This window comes from Anarrhichthys ocellatus, unplaced genomic scaffold, assembly GCF_004355925.1.
Source record: "Anarrhichthys ocellatus isolate YVR2014 unplaced genomic scaffold, GSC_Weel_1.0 scaffold1, whole genome shotgun sequence".
Lineage (NCBI taxonomy): Eukaryota > Metazoa > Chordata > Actinopteri > Perciformes > Anarhichadidae > Anarrhichthys > Anarrhichthys ocellatus.
Window position 1 is genome coordinate 13263303 of NW_022280031.1, and position 21281 is coordinate 13284583.

Below are 21281 nucleotides of genomic sequence, written 5' to 3' on the forward strand. Positions count from 1 at the left end.
TGCTGTGTATTTACAGAATGATTATTGTATGGCACATACAATATGTTAACATTATCATTGTGAGGTTATTATGGAGCAGGAAGTGGCCTGCCAGGACTCCTGGTGACCTCAGAGGGAAAGCAGTGACCTCACACTGACCCTTGTGTTTGTCCTGGGCTCCAAATTTCATCGAGGCAGGTCGGCTGCTCAGCTGGCTGGAGAGGAGAGGGCGATAGGTGGAATGCAACAATGTGCTGGAAATCCCCTCTGAGCTGCCAGTTTTAAAAGAGAGCACCAGTCCTAGTGCATATATCACAGACTTTTATTTTAGGATGACATTTTATCTTCAGAGTATTAAATGTCAGGTTCTAAAATGCAGTGTAGTTGTTGAACAGAAGAAAGTCTCCAATATGGTTAGGTGGTGGTTCTTGATACAGGTGCGCCCTCTTTTGATTAACCAAGGGTACTGCTTCCCCAAATGAACTAATGCACCAGCTGTAAAGTAAAACTCCAATGTCTGTCTTCATACACCTGCTGATTGATCTAAAAAAATAAAACATTCTAAATAATGTTTCTCAAAACTTTATTTCAAATTTGACAGCTTTCCATAACATTGCCCATTTTGCAAACCTGTGTCCCCCCCTCCCATGTCGTTTCTCACATACAACCTAATCTCATGTTTTTACTAATCTCATGTTCAAAACACCACCACTTACAAAACAAAGAAAATCATACAAAATGTAGAAAATATGATTGAGGAACATCAAAAACAAACATTTGAGACGATGAGTCAGAGCTTTAAATTTGTCCAAATATAAACGTCAGTCATGGGCGAGTAGAAAAAAAAAAAAAAAAAAAGTGCAAAAGAGACATGATTGGATAAAGATTACCTTAATACTTGAGAGCTAGAGGTGATTCAATCTTAGAATGAGGCATAATGTGAGGAAAGACATGAGAACGAAAACAGGTGGGCCCTTCTCCTATTAGTTTCCAAAATAAAAGTCCCATAACCATACACACTGAAGAGGGGAGAAAAAAAAAAAAAGTCCAAATTTGAACATCAAAATCAGGTGTCAAGTCTGAGCAGTGCGACATTTTAATTGTAGCTCAACAACCTCAAAAACAGACAAACAAAAAAAAGCCCAAAGTTGTGTCGTAGCTGCTGTAAAGCTGAGCGTGCAGTGACCTCAAGTTTATCACAAGGCACACATGTTTGGATAAACCCATCACTACCAGAGATGAGATGTCAATTGTCCATGTCTGGGTTCAAACATGGTAAAAAAAAAAAGTGTAAGCATTTGTGTCACATTTCCTTTTAACTCTCATTCATACAAACAGTCGGTCGTATATTGTATCAGGGGTGGCGCGTGTCTGTGTGCTAGTGTGGCCGGAGCAGTTTAGAGGGCATCCAGCAGACTGTCGATGCGGCCGACGAGCTCTTGTCTCTTGGCGGTCAGAGTCTTCTCGCTCTCGATGTAAGCTTCCTTCTTCACCTTTCCCGCCACCAGCCGCTCCGCCTCCTGGCAGGAGCGACACACCAGCTCTTTCACCTGGCCGTCCAGCTTCTGCACCTCCCCGACCTGAGAGCACAGAGAGAGGGGGGGAGAGGAGGGTTAACGTCACTGTATTTTTAGATTATTTCACTTACGACCATTTCAGTCTATGCTCTCAAATACGCGTCACTTGCCTTATCGGCCAAGTCGGAGCCCTCGGCTTTGAGGCGCGCCTGCAGCGAGCTGATTTCGTTGGTGAGGGTGCGGTGGTCGGCCTCCAGGGTCTTCCGGCCGCTGTTGAGCGCCCCGGTGTCGCGGGACTGCTTGTAGCGATTGACCACCTCGTCCATGTGTCGGTACAGACCCAGACGCTTGTTGACCAGAGTCAGCACTTGCTCCGTGATGGAGGCCACCTTCATGCGCACCTCAGCCGCAGGGTCCTGAACAAAGACATTAACGCAGATTTAAAACCGTTAAGTGACAAGAAACTAATGAAGATAGAATCATGCAGAATATCTGCCAAAGTAAGGGAAAGCAGGCTCCCTTTATAGAAACCGGTCATACCTTTGTGATGGCAAAGTCCAGGCGGACATAGATGATGACGGTGAAGAAGAGGATGTAGAAGGCCGCTACAACCAAGAGAGGCTCCTGCAGCATCAGGATCCGGTTGAAGTTATAATGAACCTGGAAATCACAAAAGAGGTTTATTAACTCAGATTTGTAGACAATTTCACAGCTCATATCATGAAGGTTTTCTTATTTTTTGGGGCATTTATTGCTTTTATTAGATAGCTACAGTAGAGAGATATGAGGAAATGAGGCGCAACATGCAACGAAAGTCCATGGGGGTGCCCTCTAAGAAGAGAGCTTAATAACCCAACATCTAGTGCTGAAACAATATATCATCACATTACTACACTGATAATTTCTTAAATAAAAATCGCTTTTCTCTCTAACATATTATAAAGTGAACACCTTGTTTTGACTGTTGACAATGTGAAAATACAGTACTGTGAAGAATGCATGTATAGCCAGGCAGAAAAACATTCATTTTGCTGTTCTTAGAGGCTTCTCCTAAGCATTGTTCCACAAAGCAAGTTTAACAATTTATCTAGATAACTTTCCTGAGGACAAGTTTAAACTACTACCAGCTCTGCGGTTTATCTCGCTTCATGTGGCTAATGACACAGTAATAGCTACATGTTACAGTAGTCCAAGCAATCTCCTACAAATATGCAGGTAAATAATATATGCATGTAATCTAGAATGTCTGAATTCCAATCTCGTCTTACCACAACATCCTGAATGTGATGCTCCACCAGGTTGTTCTTCGTGGCGATCAGCACTGGTCGGCCAAACGTATCCAGATATGTATAGTGCAGCTGGTTTGGCATGCGATCAATCTTGTAAGGTGTATCCACCTGGATGTTTCTGAGAGGACATTACAGGGAGAACATGAGAACTCAGCATCGAATACTGCAGAAGTCGCTCCTAAACCTGACATACTGAAGATTTGCTTGCAATCACTGACCTGGCTCCCTCTGGCAGGATGATTTTCACAGTGAGAGAGTCAATCACCTGGTCATCGTACACATGGTCAACTAGTCTCATCTTCAGTGCATACTGGTCACCTAGAAGATAAACACAATCCTGGGATTCAGTCTAAATCAGGATAACAGCAAACATCGGTTGTGTGGCTATGGGGAGGAATCAAAGTGTTCTCCTATGTTTGGGTTAGTTAGGCTGTCAGAAGTCAACTCACCCAGGGTGTAGAGGTACTCATAGCTGGGCAGATTGTAGCCGATCATGTAGTGGGTCTTCCAGCCTCCGAACAAGGGGAAGCGAGGCCTGACCTCCACCTCCACTGAATCCTCCAGAACCTGCAGATGGGAGGTGGAGATGTTGCCAATCTCATCTCTGTAGTAGACATCCTGAGCGGAGGCAGGGAGGATAGTCTGTTGGGGAGAAAGTAAATAGTCATCATCATCACCGTAACAGTAAAAACAACAGTGGTTTATGTTTAATACAACACCTTGAAGGACTTGACAGATGAGATGCCGCTGTCTGACTGACGCTGATAATCATAGCGTGAAAAGGGCCCCTTCAGGATGGCTCCCGTGTGCCTCAAGTCGATAGTCTCTTCTACGGCAATGTTACCCCAGTGAGAGACTTCAATGGTTCGGGTGATGCTACTGATGGTGAGGAAGGGCGAGTTGTTTTCGTAATGGATCTTCATTATATCCTGGACAATAGAGAGAAGAGACACAACACAGAAGTTTCAGAAACTTATTTTTTTTGCAGCTTCGCTCGAAGCTCGTCCAATGTGGTCCAAAAGCTATACCTCGCTGAACGGCGCCACGTCACGGAAAGGTCCGTACTCGATGATCTCGTCATTCTTGCTGGGGTTGCCCAGCTTGGTGTAAGTCTCCACAGTCTTGGAGGCCAGGCGGACACGCGTCGTCTGGCTGCGGGTGGGATACGGGGAGTACAGGTAGTGGTTCCCCTGAAAGACCACCAGCTGGCGCTCAGCCTGTGTGATGTGTGTGGGGAAGGGCCTCAGGACGTGGCTTAATGTCATCTCCACCTTCGCTTTCAGCTGAGCACCCGCTGCCAGACTGGAGGGCAGCTGCACTTTGTAAAAAACCCCACTGAATGGGATCAGAGGAGACGGAGAGGAGCACGGGTAAGGAACATTTGCATAATGCTGTAAAATATCAGCTTCTCATGAACTACAAAATGCAAACTTCAATTTTGGATTCTTTAAAGGATTTCTTCTAGGATACAGACTGGTTTTATTACTTAACATTGTAAAATGCTGCCAAAATGACCTCATTTAACGAGTTGCTAAGTATCGTTTTATAGCCAAACCCATTTGTTTTAATATTAAAAGTCACTGGACTGACAGTTGCACAGGAAGACATGTGTTGTGAGTCTTTGATTGCTGGATAACAATGTGAGAGTCCGATCTCCTACCTTTGGCCCTGAATTGTTGTCTGTTGAAGTTCAAGTGTCCCATCCTCCTCCTCATCACCCTTCACCTGTGGGGGGAAAAAAACATGGTGGTTTGAGCATACTCTCTATGACAGAACAATGCTTTTAATCTAAATACCGGACAAGTGAGAGGTCTAAAATTGCAACTCATAATAATTCCTTGAAGGAACCGTGTGTATGCTTATTATTCTGACTTAAAAACAGAGCATTGTTGCAGCTTCACGCATGACAGTGGAAGGGGGCAGTCCTGCGCAGTCACACACGGAAGTGAGCTGCCCAGCTCATACGTGTCATTCAGCCACTGACAGAGCGTGCAGCGCTGCGGAAGTTAACATCTTTAGCAATTCAAAAATGAATTGACCTCAATCTAGGTTGAGCTGTTCGGTACATTAATGCGCACATACAATTAGCTCTTGCCAATACCGTGCACGAAGCAATATCACGTTACATGTAGAAACAATAGCTAACGTTGACTCCTACTGAACCACACTGAATCACATGAGCCTAGTAAGTTAGCTGTGTTCATGCATTCATTCATTGACCACACTAACGTCGTATGTTAGCATGCTAATAACCATCGTACTGTTGCTGCAGTCAATGTAGGACAAAAACAAATGCATGAATAGAGAGCAGCAAGATTTGCACAGCCAAGAAATGAGTAGCATGCTATAGAGTAGTTAGCTAACAGGCTAAATGCTAGCTAGCCGGAGGTAGAGATGCTAGCGGTGTTTAATTCACTGGTGTGAGGCTCACCGAAGCTCCGATGTACGCCAGGTGCGGGGCCACGTCAGCCTCCACCGCTAACACGAAGCTGTGCACGGCAGAGTGTCCCTGGTTGGACAGGACGATCTCCGCGGTGATCTTGGCCAGATGAGTGCCCAGGTCCACTGTCCTCTTCACCTCCTCGTTCACCAAACCGTCCGCTGAAACCTCCCGGCTCACGGCCGCCAGAAACAGCAGCAGGCAAGCGGCGAGAAGTGGCGACTTTCGAGTCATGGTTAAGAGAAATAATTCAGAGCCGAGGGGGGGAAAACCGGGATACGAACGGACAGCGCGAGGGGAAACAAACCGTAGAGCAGCAAAGAAAGGGCCGCTGCGCCGCTCTACATCAGAAAAGGATGACGCTTCATTCCGTCCGACGTGATGACGTCACGGCGCGCTCTTTACAACGCGCTGTGCGTCGGAAGCGATTGTGGCACAAAACAGAAAAAAAACAATAATTCAAGAAGTTTTTTAATTTTTCAGAAGACAACGACATTAAGATAACTCTTGAAGCGTTTGCCTTTAAATGTCGGACGCTGATGGACTGACTGCCCATGAAATAGTTGTTGGTAGTCAGTGACCTAGTATAACCTCCTAATGGCACCCGTGTTAGTTTACCAGTAAACACTACAAAATGACTATTTCAGTGGAATATATACTTATTTTGTTTAATTACTCATCTTTTTGGCACTACGTCAGGCCGAAATAGCTCAGTTGGGAGAGCGTTAGACTGAAGATCTAAAGGTCCCTGGTTCGATCCCGGGTTTCGGCAGTAAGGTGTAACTTTTAGAAATAGCAAGAGGTGTTTTAGCATTCTGACAATGTTGTTATTGAATGTGGTTTATAGACAACTGGTACCTGTTTGCTGTTAATGTCTTTGTAGGCTCCAGCCCATGGACTCTTAAGGACATAGATGAAAAGACTATTCTAGAGCACTGGATTAAAAAGCCTGCCAAATGTCTCCGTGATGAAGTTTAACAAATCCAAATCCAGATCCTCTCTCACTGATGATCACCTGTCCTTCACATATCCACCTGAGACATTCAACCTGACTAGTGCACTCGTTCAAGCCCAAGACAGACTAGAGTTCTCGCACTGAACTGAAAAACACAAAATTATAACAAACTACTACAACTACAAAAAGTACTAATTTTGCAGAAACATGATCCCTGTCAGTGTTTTACTATTACATGTGGATATTTTTTGGATCATTATTCCTGCTGCAGATGTTTAAGGTGGAGCTCATTTTAACTCCTTGTTTGGGTAGTTTGGAAAGGTTTGAAAAATTATAATGTGCAAAGTAACTAGTAACTAAAGCTGCCAGACAAATGTAGTAGTACAATATTTCCCTCTGAGATGTAGTGGAGTGGAAGTACAAAGTTGAATAAAATGGAAATACTCAAGTAAAGTACCTTGAATTTGTACTCAAGTACAGTACTTAAGCAAATATACTTAGTTACATTCCACCAGTGATCATAACATTTACTCTTACCACTCACAGCTTATCAAAACCATGAATTTACTGCTTTTTATAAAGATGTGGAATAATATTGAGCAGGATTGAGTTCAGTCTATTGGTTCTACAGTCCTTGTTTCTCATGTGGCCCCTTGGGAATAATAATTGCCCACCCCTGGCCTATACTGTGAAGAGTATAGTGAGCTGGTCAGAGAGGACATGGGAGTAGCTGACTCTGCTGGAGACCTGGAAAGTCCTCAAAATCATTATTACACCCAAAAGTCCAGCACATAGACACCGTGGAGCTTCTGGAAATGAGCTGGGTCTAAGTTAGCGTCAGGGCCACTGTCTTCCATTAAAAAAAATAAACAGCTTGTAAACTGGGTCCCAAACTGTTGACCGCTAAGAGAGAATACCACAACTGCAAACACGGGGTGTGAATTAAGAGCGAACTAAACAGCCATGACAAGTCAAGACCTATGGTCAAGACAAATAAACAGCAAAGATGGCTGACATTAGGATGTCCTACCAGTGAATGACAGCAATGAGGCAGTAATCATAACATCAGGGGGGAGAGGGGAGTAGGTCACACTTTTGTCCCAGGCTCCCTTACTGCAGGTTATTGTGGTTAACCACACATAGCTAATAGAAAAGACCAATTTAACTTCAACATAGATGATATGTAGGCCAACATTTTGTCGTTCTGAATACTCATTAATTACTCACAATTGTTATATATAAGACAATTAAAATGAAGGGGAAGCATACGAGTTAAGGCTCATGTAGTTTCCGCGTTTTCACTAGCTCTTCTGTTCCTGTATATGTAATTAAACATATGTTATAATTTAGGACATTTGTGTTTATTGTGACTTCTCCGGTTGCTGTGGAACAGGGCGTGTCCAGCGCGTGACGTCAGCCCTCGCCGACAGAGAGCTTGTTTTGGAGGACGTGAACAGATCTCGGCTAGCGGATTAGCACGTTAGCTTGACAGGAAAACGCAAGCGTCAACGCTAACAGGGCGAAAACGGACCATTGTACCAACGAAGAGACCACATCGCCTCTGTTTAGCACGAAGAGAGAGAGGTATACGTCGGCAGTGGCAGTGTTGACTTTGACAAACAGAGTTAGCTGCGAAGCTAACTATCGGAGATAATTTAGCTGTCGACGCTTTAAACGTGTTGTTTTCGGACGGCAGACGTTTATCGGAGCTGTTAGCTAGCCTGCGCGTGAGCTAACGCTTCCAACCGAGGCAGAAGAAAAGTCCAGTTTTGATTTTTGTTTTTTCACCGCAGGATCTTTGCCCAGGTGAGTTTCTGGTGACTCTAGTTATTGGGTTTTACTATCGATATGTATTCACCATATAACGTTAGCTGTCGTCAACTAAGTTTCATATTTGTTAATAAACCATAGCTAACTAAACGTTAGCTTAAATTAAGAAGTGTCACTGATGTGGTAATTGTTAGCTCACACGGTGTGTAGAAAGAGTCTGTGTTTAATAATGATACCGTTTTTATTATATGTAATTACTTACCTAGCTATCTAGCAATCTGATCCCAAAATGTAATGTATAATACCGTGGTAGCCCGTGTGTTTGATGTCTTTACAGGTAAAAATACATATTGATACAGGACTCTCTGCTTCGGTTTATTTGGTGGAATTAAGTACAACCAGAGAGGTCGACCGATTGATCACACTTGTGTGATCAATTGTATGTGTGTTGTATGCAACTACGGCATTTGCTGTGCTAATCATGCTTGCCAAGTCATGGTTCCGTTAGTCCTGTGTTTTGTAACCATGTGATCAGTCCCTGACACACTGTCATGGGGTGCAGATTATGAGAGCCGCAGCAAGAGCTCCACGATCGTGTTGCTTCATAATAACACCGATGTGTATGCAAGCCGTGGCTTTTCATTCATTTAACGTAAACGTAAAAGTGATGTGTGGAGTTAAACTGCTACATATTTATGTTAATAATGACTTGGTTTATATAAAGTAAGAAATGCTTGGTGATGTCTGGAGCAGAATGTTTAAATCGGCATCAGCCATGAGTTTTAGTACAAAAAGATAATCTGTACTTCTAATGATCCAGCTCTTTGATTGCGATTTCAGATGTTTTCATCAATACATAAGACGCATTTCAGCATGACGTTATGTGAAAAATTGGGAGAAATAATTTAGAGATGTTAAACCGGGATTTTATATCAAGCCGATATAGATTGGTTATTCGGGGAAAGGATGAGCACATTTGAAGAAGAACTGAGCGAAGTCCTAGATTGCACCTTCTTTCACAAGTTTAGTTTAGTTTCCAAGTACTTTGTGTGGATAATGATTGAGGTGCAACACCTGTCTGGGAGGACAAATACAGAGCTCAGCTGGGAAGTCATGAGGCAATACATCACAGACGTGTAATGATTCATACGATTTATGGTTCCATTCAGAATGTTTTTGAGTAACTGGGTGTGTGTTCCAGCTCTGCTTTCAGTTTGTTGTAATGTCCAGTTTTATAACGGTACTACAATTGTATCTTTGGGAATGAAACAATGTTGTTTATTTTCCCATTGAATGGTTTGTTTAAACAAAATATAAACATCACAAAATCAATGCTTTACAGCATAACAATAATAAAAATAAAAAAAACAGCTGTGGTGCTAAAAATAGTACATGTCATTTCAGCACTACCATTGTTATATTTTGGAAAAATAGTACTGAATTGTTTCATGAATTGTATCTAGAGCCTTGTGCGATGGTGTGGTGCGGCAAATTGTTTCCCCTCTATCACTGTATTTGTTTTTGTTTGTGAAGGAAACTTATGTATTGGAGGCGGTGTGCTTGGTTTCATTCCAAGAACAGCCCAATTTTCTTTGGAGTGTATTTCGAGAAGCACACAGGCCTTATCGTCTTTCTGTGAGACCTGTTGGCCCATATCTAAATGGTCCTCGAGGCACAACTCCTGTATTCATCTTGTTTTGAGCGATCCCACCGTTAATCTACTTCTATTGGCGATTTTCTTTTTTTCTCTCTCTCTCTCTTTTTTTTTTGTTTACAGCTGTGGCACAATGACATCAAGGAAGAAAGTACTACTGAAAGTCATCATCCTCGGAGACTCTGGGTGAGTGTTGCTGAGCCAACAATAAAGAGTGATGCTTGATGGTTTATTGTAAAGAAAACACTTAGTTGGGCTATTTAATCTGGTGTAATAATAATAATTCAACCAGCAAGGAACCTATTTTGTACTTCACTAATCAATGCATCACAATGACCTTTTCAGTGTCACTTGTTTCTGAATGTGTCCTGTGATTCTTATTTTTATATTTCGCATAGAGTTGGGAAGACCTCGTTGATGAACCAGTATGTGAATAAGAAGTTCAGTAACCAGTACAAAGCCACAATAGGTGCTGATTTCCTGACGAAAGAAGTCATGGTGGATGACAGACTTGTCACAATGCAGGTACTGAGGAAGGATGCCACAGTAACTTCTCTCTTATTAAAACACAATTATCAAATCTAAGACAATCGTAGAAAGCAAGATAAAGTTATAAAAATGCTAATTCGTATCCCTCGCATGAACAATAGACTGCCACGGTTTTAATTTCTATGACTTTTCTCTAAAAGCTATTTATATTTACATTAAGGAAACCCTATTTAAGGCTAACACTTGGTTAGTTGAGTTAACGTTAAAATCAGATTTAAGTTTAACATGAGCTGGAGAACTGGTCAGTTTTGCTTACTTTGATTTTAGATTTTGTATTCTACACACGCACCACAGAGAGGCAATGAACTGGCTTCAATGCTGCGTTTTTCTACACAAACACCATTATGTGTTGTGATGCTGAGTCAAAAAATAATTTGAACAGCACTGTATCAATGATAAACACAAACACCAACAGAGTCCCTTTATTTTCTCAGAAGGTTCTAGTTTGGTACCACACATAACTCAAGACTTCACATCAGCTCTCCAATGAATAGCGGAGATTAGGTAGATCTGGTTAATGTGAACCATGTAAACTCTACAGTCAAAGCCTAAATCTCTTTATTTACAGTAATCTGATTATTTTGTGTATGTGAACCCGACCGTGTTTTACCTATCCTGTCTCTCAGATTTGGGACACAGCCGGTCAAGAGAGGTTCCAGTCCTTAGGCGTAGCGTTCTACCGCGGAGCAGACTGCTGCGTGCTGGTGTTCGACGTGACGGCACCCAACACCTTCAAGACTCTAGACAGCTGGAGGGACGAGTTCTTGATCCAGGCCAGCCCTCGAGACCCGGAGAATTTCCCCTTTGTGGTGCTGGGCAACAAGATAGACCTGGAGAACAGACAGGTGGGTCCAGATAATCCTAATTTATATAATATGTCGTCATGTGCACCATTTGTTTTGGTTTTTCAAGGAAATGTACAGTTATGGTCGGTAGTTTTTGAGGCCTTAAATGTAGTTTAGAACAGTTTTTAAAAAATAGCTTGGGTTAAACAGTCATGCTCTTATGTTTCTAAGTTAAACGATCGCTATTTTGTGTGTTTCAGGTGACAACCAAGCGAGCACAGGCTTGGTGTCAAAGCAAGAACAACATCCCATATTTCGAAACCAGCGCCAAGGAGGCAATCAATGTGGAGCAGGCCTTCCAGACTATCGCACGCAACGCCCTAAAACAGGTAACGGCCCAGCAGGAAAGCCTATTAAGACGGTTTGAATGTTGAGGAATTGGAAATGTCTACATTTGTCCTGTGAAAGCCGGGAGATGCAACTGTTTTGTCTGATTCCAGGAGACCGAAGTGGAGTTGTACAACGAGTTCCCTGAGCCGATAAAGCTGGACAGGAACGAGCGAGCCAAGCCGTCAGCGGAGACCTGCAGCTGCTGAGGGCTCTGGAGATCTTCAGGGTGGGTGGGGGGGGCAGGCTGTCTCTGCCCCTCACTACCCTTTCTTGCCTTGTCTATGTATCCCTTATCCCATGGCCCACTGTGTTAATCCCTAAAGCCCAACATACAAGCAGCATCCCACTCATCGAGTATACTACAAAACAAACATGCTGCACTCACCTCCTTATGTATACAAAACACACATTTTCTATAAAATAGGAGTCTCCTAGCCCAAAGAACACCTAAAGGAAACATCACGGAGTCCACTTGTACGATGATTATTACTTCCCGGTGTTTCCCCACGTACTTTTTCATGGCGGTGGTGGTTTGGGCTGACCTTGTTTTTGGTTCCATATATAGCGCTGCTTTTATGCCCAGTTTTGGTTGTAACTCCTTTTTTTTTTTTTTTGGGTAAAATCAAAACATATCTTCACGTTTGTGTTGAGAGGAAACACTCCTCCCCCCGCCCCCCCCCCATTTTGTTTGTCATTTGTGTTGTGGCTTAAATTTGTTTGACCACGGTTTCACTTTACCTCATAAAGTCTAAAAAATATATAAGTCAGCTGAAGGAGCAGAATGTGTGAAGGTGCATGTGGGTCACAATAATATGCTGCCTGCTGATTCTTGTTAATTGGCACATAATTGAAAATCTAGTTCCATGACAGGAGTTTTTTTTTTGCACTTTGCTGTCATCCACAATTACTTAAGACTCCATTCTTAAGAATCTCCCTTTGGAGCCACAATAAATGCAGATGTAGCTCAGGTTGAGGACATTGTGTGAGTTCAGACTCGGCTCCTTGACATAAGTGCTGTCCCTGACACGCTATTTGCTGCTCCTCTATTGGGGAAAAATAAGGTTCATCTCGTAATCAGTTATTCTTGGTACAACATCTGTCGTGGGAATGAACCAAATGAAGACAGCGTGTCATTCTACCCGATGGCCCCCGGAGAGAGGAGAGATTTCTCTCAAGTATAAATATCATTCATAACCGAGTACTATTGGTTCGTAAATTAGTTTTTACCGTCGACTATTGGAAGACTTTGTATATTTGCAAACCTCTCAATCACTGTGTGGGGGAAGCAAACAGTTGTTGTAAATCTGCATATCAAGACTCTGCCATTTGCTCGTGTTGGCAAACAATTTAAGTGCTTGACATTTCTTTTAACCGATCAGATCTTTAACCGTCTGTTCGTATTATGTTAAAACTTTGAAATGCATTATAGATCACAAGATAGCATACATACTGTAACTTTTGAAAGAAGAAAAAAAAAATAAAAAAGGGTGTGGGGAAGTATTGGCATTCATCATTATTATATTAGTAATATGATAAATGCATAGCATCTACATTGTTTTGAAATGTCTTCACATTTCAAGTAATAAGGGTAATAAAAAATCTTGATTAAAGCATGCTGTCTTTATTTCTGACATTTATTGTGAACATTTTGAAATGAAATAGTATCTGTGTAGCATTTTTTTTTATTACGTTTAAAAAGGTTACGAATGAAGCAAAAGCATGTTTTTCTCACAACTGTCAAAATAGCTTCAGTGGAATAAATAATGCCTGAACGGTGTTTTAACACTGCAGAGCTTTCAGTCCCAGTTCGTATCTTCATTTGGTTCTTGGTTTCTTATTGGCCCCCTGAAGCCACTCGTGAAGGGCCCCTGTAGACTTGCTTTCTGGCTCTTCTTTACTCTTACATGTGGTCGGCTCCTTCCTCTTTGAAGGCGCGCTGCTCGTCAGCCAGCTCATCATCATCTTACTGCTGGCTGTGGGTTTGGGCTCCTAAGGGGTCAGACTGGTCAGCTTAAACCTCTCAACTCACCTGACAAACCAGTAAAATACCACAGTAAATCTGCTACCTTTTTGCTGTTAAGATCTACAGGCTGAAGGCACTCCGGAGAGTTGTTGCGAGAGTTGTTTACCAGTGAAGAGACGGGGTGAAAAGTCAAACTGTTTTTCGACTGGAGCAGTTTCATGGCGTCCAGAGACTTCACCTCCCCAAAATCCAGCCATCTTCTCACTTCTTCCTCTCCATCCAGGACTGCTGGCATCCTAAACCACAACCCACACAGTAACTTCAGATTTCATACAGACACCAACAGTGTTCTCTCATTAGCTGTCCTCACCTATCATGGATGCTTTCCAGGTTCAGGGAGGCGCTCACGGTGATTACACTGTATGTGTAAAGGGGTTCTCCGCCACCTGGAGGTGTCCAGCAGTCAAACAGTCCAGCCATAGTCAGCAACTTCCATCCAGTCCACTCACCGAGTGCTTCTCCTCCCTGACCAACACACTGAGCAGAGAGGTACGGCCACAACAATTAGCAGATTCTATGAAAAATGTGACAGATTTTACACTCCTTATCCTGGCACCAGTTTGTATGTAGCATGACATTCTGAATGCTACAGAAACACCTGGAGGACACATGCACACAGCTTTGGCTCCTCTCCCACACATGATATTATCAGTCATGGTCATTTCCGTCCCAGCTGCATTCTCATCTGGATGAAAGTAAAGATTCCTGGTGCTTATATTGCAATAGAAACCCCAATATGAACCTCTGTCAAGTCAGGGGAGGCCTCCTCTGGAGGGCACACGGTCTCTGAATCCTCCTTATTGCCGGCTGAGATCGCGGGGTCATCATCCTCCTCTGTTTTCTCCTGGGTCTGAGGAAAGTATATGAAGAAAGGCTGCTTGTCTTTTGCCTGCCTCTTCCACTCATAAAAGCCGTCAGCCAGGATGACGCAGCGCTGCCCTTTTATCAGGGGGTCCTTTTAGGGAGAAGACAAAGTGATTAGACGTAAAGCAATAATGACGATATAGCTGAGCAGTGCCTAAATCTGCACGCACCTTGTACGTTTTCTTCTCCAGTATATTTTCACTGCGGCAGTTGTTGGTGCTGTATTGCATCTTTTTCGGGTCGTTCTCCTTGAACCAGGCAGGGACCAGACCCCAGCGCATGGAGGCCAACACACACTCATCCACAGGAGCATCCTGCAGACATACAGGGAGTGAACACAACAACGTAAGTGCCAACAATATACAACAATAATGCGGTTCAATGCAATAACTCTGAAGTACATACTACCTTTTGGGGGCTTACGATGGTCCATAATGTTGAGACTGTGACAGAGAGGATTTTTACTACTTATCAATAATATACTTGTTTTAATATACTCTTATTTGTTTCTTCATTTTATTGTATTTTGTTTCCATTTTTAAATCATGTCTTGTATTTTGCACTGTGTTGATTGTTTAATGTTATGCACCTTCCACCATGTCAAATTCCTTGTATGTACAACATACTTTGGCAATTAAACGGTTCTAAATCTGTGGTTAATTATTTGAACTACTAATTAAGGTTGTTGCATTGAATTGTTGTGTGTCCGTATTGGATTATTACAGATTTGAGTATTCCTCTCCTCCACAGTTATCTACCAAAAGATGTTTCTGCAGATGTGTATTTTGACGTCATAGGGCAAGATCTTCGTCCATCACTTTAAACAGTTTATCAACCTCCCTCAGGCACGTGCAGCGTCACCTCACCTTATCAAAATGCCTCTGTGACAGCAGCACGGGACTCGTGGACTGCGGGCTCTTGTTGTACGAGGGTCGGTATTTGTCCGCGTCTCCGTCCCTCCAGCGGGGCCGTCTCCGCTGCCCTCCTCGGTCTCTGTAGGAGCAGGCTCGGCTCACCTCGTCAGAAGCGAGTGTGCACGCGGTTCTTCCACACATTTTCAGGGCGAAAAAATTGAACTTTCCCGCTTCAGGGTTCAAAATATGTTCAGCTAAACTAAGTTAACACGCATTCAGTGTTTAGCTGTTTAGCCTAAGTTTATTTCAGGAAACAAAACAGTTACTTTTTCACGACGATAGCTGCAGTAAACCGTGTACGCGGGGACTTGCCCGGGCAGGCTGCTGTTATGTCACGTGACACCCGGCCGTGATGTACAGCAGCCCCAAGATGGCGACAGAACACAGACAACTGTCAAAATTCAAAATAACAACAACAACACAGCACACCGTATTAAGTTATTCCACAATACTACAATATTACGTGACACACATACAAACACACACACACATGGTCGTGTGCACATTTCTCTGTACACGTGGTTGCATCGGGAGTTGTCTGTCCAGTTGTTGCTATGGTGACAGTAAACCCGGTCGAAAGTCAGGTATGCCTTCCGTTAGCCTCTCGAGTTGCTACACCTGTGTGGACATGGACATCATCAGCAGGTAAGAGCAACACACACTAAAACCACGAGGTCAAAGTTTTGCTTCAAATGCTAATATTCCAGTCGAGAAGACAGTGTTTCCTGTTGCTGGCAACTTTGCCTGTACGTTTATGGCAATGTGAAAGTTGTAACAGTGGACTTGTAATCTGTGGTGGTTTTCAGTTCTTGGGATATGTGTGTGTGAGGTTTTGGGCTTCTGTTCTACGGGTTACTGGAGGAAACCATGAGTATCACACCCTGCCTTAGGTTTTATGTGTAAACCTGACGGGGGTAGCCAACCTGTCTATTGCACAGCAATGTGACCCACTTCATGGTCCACTGCACTTGGATAGCCACTGGTCTTACAAGACCAGTTGCCCAGAGATCCACGACACCTTCCAGGTGTTTACAGCGTTTTAATCATGTGCATTTTATTTATGTTACTGTCCTCTTTAGCAGTTCATGAAGCAGAGCCAAAGAAAAGGGTTCCCTGAAGAATGAGAACTGATGTCAGAACGGAGGCCATCAGGTCCAAACAGTCTGTCCAGCCGGGCCAGGAGGGACACCAGGCTACCAATAGAGGTAACGCACCACGCCCAGACAGTGGTGAGAGACACAGAGCAACAAAGGAAAAATGGTTCTCTATTGTAACATCCCGAGGACTAGACAAATAAGACTGGAAATCACTTTATTTTCTTCAAATGTTAATCAAAGGGTGGCCCCATCACCATAATTCATAACACTGTATGTTTAGTTGAACCATCTACCACTTGGCAATAACATGGGCATATATTCTAATTTTAACTGTTTAGAGCTACATGTAACTTGCTGCTGAGGGACTCGTTTCTAGACTGAAACATGAAGATATCTTCAAGGTATATCCTGTACGACTTCACACCTCCGAAGGATTGCATTTATAGATCATGAATGCTGAATTAATAATGAGCTCACACTCGGGAGCACCAAATGATTGAACTCAGAGGCCACGTATTAAAGTTTCATGACTTCCCACTTCTTTTGCTCCAAGCTAAAGAGGTCAAGCCGTAATCGTTAGTCTCTCCAATTTAGATATATATCTTATTCATCAGCAAATTTGTGGACATTTTGTTTTCTAATATATATTTTACAATTGCATTATGCTATGTTGAATGTTCTAAGAAACTGTATGGTGTAAATATATTCTCCTGCCTTTTCCTCTTTAACGTACCGGACTGCTGTATGTTGGCATGTTATACCATTGAAGAAGATTCTATTGTACCACAATTCTGTATACTGTACCGTAACAATGCCTCTGTTACTACAGGGGAAACAGGAGGTTCATCAAAGGATCAGAAGGTCACAGCTGTGGTCCAGCAATGCAACCAAGATGAAGGCAAAAGTCCCCAAACGAGTAGGTTTACCCTGCAGGTCAACAACCAACAGGCTTAATGGGTTCCCTTGGGATAGTCATCTCGTACTGCAGGAACAGCATGATCTCTGAAGAGCTTTCTAGACAACTAACAGTATAAATCACTCAACAGATTTTGATTTGTGTGTGTGTGTGTGTGTGTGTGTGTGCATCAGGTAACCCTCCTGAGGGAAAAGTTTGCCGCAGTTCTGTCAGTTTACCTGTTCTTAACCCAGAGAGATTAAGGACAGCCAAAGCCCTTACAGAACAAGCTGTCAGGGTGGGTTAACATTACTGGATATACACAACATGTATGTGGTCGCATACATGTGTTCCACAAAGCTGTCCATGACTGGTGTCTGCTCTGATTCCTCTCAGATGCATAAGGTATTCTCTGTCCAGGGCCCGTACCCTGCCGTCAGGGCAGCATTGAGGGCCAGAGGCTGGGTGGAGCAGCGCATGCACCGCCCAAACCACAACTCTCGCAGAGCCAGCACTAACGATGCTGGTGACAGCGATGACGGTTAGCTTGATGAAAGAATGACTGTTTCAGAAATCACGTTGTCACTGGATGTGGATATCTATCGATCTATATCCCATCATTTATTTACATTGCTCCTTCTTCTCAGATAACTCAGACGATCTCGAAAAAGAGCAGGATCCAGATGGACTATATGATATCATGGTAATAAATAACATTCATGGTTGTAGGCTAACATGAGGCTTAACGTGATATGCAAACAGGCAGGAAGAGGCACAGCAAGGGAAAACTTGTTGCTAACTTTGTGAAACATGTTGGACATTTAAGGGTCTTAACAGATTCAGCTCTCATCCTTTCCCCCCCGTTCTCATACAGTCTCGCCTGGTGCGTAATGAAAAGGTTTATTTCTATTGGACCAACCGTAGAGACACCATCAACACCAGGAGTTTGCAAAAAGAACAGATTACAAATCATTTTGCAAAAGCAGGCAGCTTCACCACCAAGGTACATTTTATATGCTATAATCATTTGTTACAGCCAAAAAAATGACTATTCAGTTGTCTCCTGTCACACCCACCATCGATATTTGTCTTTTCTTTATCAGGTGGGATTGTGTATGAACCTGAGGAACCTGCACTGGTTTGATTCAGCCGACCCAGACACCTTCTTCCCTCGCTGTTACAGACCAGGAGCACAGGATGAGAAGGCTGCTTTCATTGGTCACCTAACGGCCCATCTAACTAGATCACACCTCTTTCTTTTTTATTGTATTTCCAGCATCCTTCCACCTTCACTCACAGAGAACACTTAGAATAAATGCCTCCCTGTCTCTGTGCTTTGTGTAGAGGACTACAGGAGGACAGCCTGCACCAGTTTTTTGAAGTACATTGTGGAGAGGGAGCAGGGTGTTCAGGCAGAGGGAAACAGACACAACCTTCAGCCTGTGAGGATACGAAGCAAACTGCGATCTAGTCCAGTGGTCCTTTCCCAAATGATTAACAGCGCACTCAGAGTATGCCAAGAGTTTCTAGAGAGACTGGAGCATGGTGACATTGACGTACCCTTAGAGACACCACAAACACTTAGAGTTTATCAACGGCTACTACCTCGTTGTTCAGTGAGTACTGTGTGAGAGATAAAAGGAAACTGGCAAACCAAAGTGCTCTTTCGGTATCTCACTATAGTCTCTCTGTTTCCTCGCACAGTGAAGGAGCAGAGGTCGAGAACAGTGAGCCTTTTGTGACCTGCTGCAAAGCAATGCTACAGAGGCTGGTGGAGGTCAGTCCACAGCTGGACATAGACGGCATACACAACATCTGGATCATCAAACCAGGAGCAAAGTCCAGGGGCAGAGGTGAGAAGTCAGACAAACCATTCACATAATATCTGACATAGTCCTGGCTGACCTGCGACACCTGCCTTATAGGTATCATTTGTGCCAGGCGTCTGGATCGGATCCTCAGTCTGGTGGACACTAATCCAACCCTAAGGAAGGAAAGCAAGTGGGTAGTGCAGAAGTACTTGGAGCGTCCTTTGTTGGCACATGGCACCAAATTTGACGTGCGCCAGTGGTTCCTGGTCACCGTGTGGAACCCTCTGACTGTGTGGTTCTATAAAAAGTGCTACTTGCGCTTCTCTACGCAGCCTTACTCACTAGATACACTGGACAGGTAAGATGGGGATACTTCTCCAGAAAGTAGTTGGAGACTAGAAGCAGTGAGAGGCTTGTGTCATTTCTCTTCAACCATGCCCTCTTAATTCATGTCTCATTATACTTCTCTCCATTCCTTGTCACCAATTTCCTCTCATCTGTCTTTCCAATCTTGGCCTCTTTACCCCATTCTTGCAGCTCTGTCCACCTGTGCAATAACTCCATCCAGAAGCACCTGACACCCTCCAAACAACGCCATCTCGGTATCCCAGCAGACAACATGTGGTCGGATGACCAGTTCAGGACATTTCTGTCCAGCCAGGGCCGGGAAGCTCAGTGGCAGACGGTGGTGGTCCCCGGGATGAAGAAGGCTGTTATCCACGCATTACAGACAACACAGGATCTGATGGATTCACGCGACAACACATTTGAGCTCTACGGTGCTGACTTCATGTTCGGTAGGATGGGATCACTGTAAATGACGCTATCGTACAGAATATGTTATACTGCCTGTTTCAACACGCATCAAATTATACATTAAAAATGCTTTTTCTGGAGCTGTAAACAAGTATATATAAGTAGTAAAATAAACATGGCGTTCTAATATAGATCACATTTTAATAAACACAATTATGAAAACGGAGGAATAATCACAACTTAGATATGTTGTTCTGTGTTTCTAAGGTCCTGACCTGCATCCATGGTTGATAGAACTCAATGCCAGTCCCACGATGGCTCCCTCCACCCCTGTGACAGCCCGCCTCTGTACTGCTGTGCAGGAAGACACATTACGCGTCGTCCTGGACCGGAGGGCAGACCGCACTGCAAACACTGGAGACTTTGAGCTCATATATAAGCAGGTACGGAAGAGTTCTCCCTCCTCTTCAGGTTATAGCGTACATTCAAGTGGCCCACTTTGTGAGGGAGGAATACATTACATTAAATGTTCCCCTTTTTGTCTCTAGGCAGCAGTAGACATGCCACAGTATGTCGGGGTCAACCTACTTGTTGAGGGCTACAACATCAGGTGCCGCCGCTCACTTCCTCCACTGCAGTCCTCCGACCGTTCAGCACCAAAACACTGCAGCCCCGTTAAGGAGAAGGAACCTAAAGCAGAAAAAGTAAAGCCTCTGCCTAAGATGTTAAAGAGCGCTGAGACTCAGCTGAAATGCAGGGGGGTTCCACCACTTCCTCCTGTACAAGCCCCCGTTATAAAGCCTTATCACGTCCACTGCCAATGATCGTGACATCCATCCACCCAGCCACTAGTGCCCAGTTTTACTCTGTACTTTTGTGGTATCAGAGGAGGTCCAACCCTGTACCTCTTTGTCTCTTTCCAAAACAGTCCAGACAAGCAGCACCTTGAGTGCCTAAAACACGTTAAAAAGGTTTGTTGACCAAATCATTGTCGAACTCCTTCAGCTTGAGCTTTCTGGCTGCCGACCTCATAATAAAGTCAGAATATAATAGATTGCCATGTCTTGTTTTTTTACTCACTACTTTCTTTTAATTTTCTTTAATGTGATTCAACACAAAATTGCCTCTGTGAATTTGGTTAATCCCGGAACAAGTTGTCAACTATTTGTACTGGGTCTATTTATTTGGTAGAGTAGTTCATGTACATGTTCACAGCAAAGTGTGTGGATTATCCAGAGCAACAGGGAGACCTTTTCAGGAATGTTGCTGTTGATTTTCATAAAGGGCATTTTCAGTGCTGTGAGCATCATAAAAGAAATTCCCTTCACCACCTGTGTAGTGTGGTGGAGTCAAAAATCAAGGCTAATAAAAACAAAACAAACACCATGGCATTAAGTGAGACGATATGTTTTGTTGTAATGTGGTGGAAAAACACACGTTTACAGCACATTGATAAGGGACTTGTGATACTGAACTCATGATTTGAAAATTTGAGCTAAGAAAGTTAAGGATAAATAGTAAATAACATTTTTAAATGATATATACAGTATGTGTGTGTATATGTGTGTGTGTGTGTATGTATATATGTGTGTG

The 21281-nt window shown here is 43.4% G+C and overlaps 4 protein-coding genes and 1 non-coding gene across 5 annotated transcripts; 3 read left to right on the forward strand and 2 right to left on the reverse strand.

Annotated features, from left to right (window-relative positions):
• Positions 1-280: 280 nt before the first annotated feature.
• On the reverse strand, positions 281-5589 carry rpn1 (ribophorin I). The gene is made up of 10 exons (XM_031843822.1): positions 5217-5589; positions 4446-4510; positions 3814-4120; positions 3505-3714; positions 3235-3427; positions 3004-3103; positions 2765-2903; positions 2037-2156; positions 1667-1912; positions 281-1559 (listed from the first exon to the last, which is right to left on the reverse strand). The coding sequence occupies exons 1-10, from the start codon at positions 5457-5459 to the stop codon at positions 1377-1379; spliced, it is 1806 nt and encodes a 601-aa protein (XP_031699682.1). The 5' UTR covers positions 5460-5589; the 3' UTR covers positions 281-1376.
• A 335-nt stretch (positions 5590-5924) lies between these two features.
• trnaf-gaa (transfer RNA phenylalanine (anticodon GAA)) lies at positions 5925-5997 on the forward strand. The gene has a single exon. It is a non-coding gene; the product is annotated as a tRNA-Phe (tRNA).
• A 1613-nt stretch (positions 5998-7610) lies between these two features.
• Positions 7611-12480, forward strand: LOC116384369 (ras-related protein rab7). Its single transcript, XM_031848953.1, has 6 exons — positions 7611-7986; positions 9728-9790; positions 10003-10129; positions 10780-10998; positions 11199-11327; positions 11439-12480. The coding sequence occupies exons 2-6, from the start codon at positions 9738-9740 to the stop codon at positions 11532-11534; spliced, it is 624 nt and encodes a 207-aa protein (XP_031704813.1). The 5' UTR covers positions 7611-7986; positions 9728-9737; the 3' UTR covers positions 11535-12480.
• Positions 12481-12492: 12 nt separating this feature from the next.
• hmces (5-hydroxymethylcytosine binding, ES cell specific) lies at positions 12493-15460 on the reverse strand. The gene is made up of 6 exons (XM_031848968.1): positions 15082-15460; positions 14386-14529; positions 14094-14306; positions 13662-13828; positions 13395-13587; positions 12493-13317 (listed from the first exon to the last, which is right to left on the reverse strand). The coding sequence occupies exons 1-6, from the start codon at positions 15268-15270 to the stop codon at positions 13144-13146; spliced, it is 1080 nt and encodes a 359-aa protein (XP_031704828.1). The 5' UTR covers positions 15271-15460; the 3' UTR covers positions 12493-13143.
• Positions 15099-21064, forward strand: LOC116384379 (tubulin monoglycylase TTLL3-like). The gene is given in 15 exon segments (XM_031848980.1): positions 15099-15774; positions 16209-16358; positions 17056-17142; positions 17316-17419; positions 17518-17662; positions 17769-17824; positions 17996-18124; positions 18225-18339; positions 18466-18703; positions 18705-18737; positions 18826-18974; positions 19047-19290; positions 19470-19729; positions 19956-20131; positions 20237-21064. Coding segments are annotated over 14 exon segments (2121 nt in total). The 5' UTR covers positions 15099-15774; positions 16209-16249; the 3' UTR covers positions 20513-21064.
• Positions 21065-21281: the final 217 nt, after the last annotated feature.

Bases quoted from the DNA above. Each gene is read 5' to 3' on its own strand.
- hmces (XM_031848968.1), bottom strand. From the start codon at position 15,270: ATGTGTGGAAGAACCGCGTGCACACTCGCTTCTGACGAGGTGAGCCGA. The intron at 13,588-13,661 runs GTGAGGACAGCT...GTTGTGGTTTAG, and splicing joins CTGGAAAGCATCCATGATAG to GATGCCAGCAGTCCTGGATG. The intron at 13,318-13,394 runs GTAGCAGATTTA...CTGACCCCTTAG, and splicing joins TAGATCTTAACAGCAAAAAG to GAGCCCAAACCCACAGCCAG.
- rpn1 (XM_031843822.1), bottom strand. From the start codon at position 5,459: ATGACTCGAAAGTCGCCACTTCTCGCCGCTTGCCTGCTGCTGTTTCTG. The intron at 4,121-4,445 runs GTAGGAGATCGG...GATCCCATTCAG, and splicing joins ACAACAATTCAGGGCCAAAG to TGGGGTTTTTTACAAAGTGC. The intron at 2,157-2,764 runs GTAAGACGAGAT...TGTGATTTCCAG, and splicing joins ATCACATTCAGGATGTTGTG to GTTCATTATAACTTCAACCG.
- LOC116384369 (XM_031848953.1), top strand. From the start codon at position 9,738: ATGACATCAAGGAAGAAAGTACTACTGAAAGTCATCATCCTCGGAGAC. The intron at 10,130-10,779 runs GTACTGAGGAAG...CCTGTCTCTCAG, and splicing joins ACAGACTTGTCACAATGCAG to ATTTGGGACACAGCCGGTCA. The intron at 10,999-11,198 runs GTGGGTCCAGAT...TGTGTGTTTCAG, and splicing joins TAGACCTGGAGAACAGACAG to GTGACAACCAAGCGAGCACA.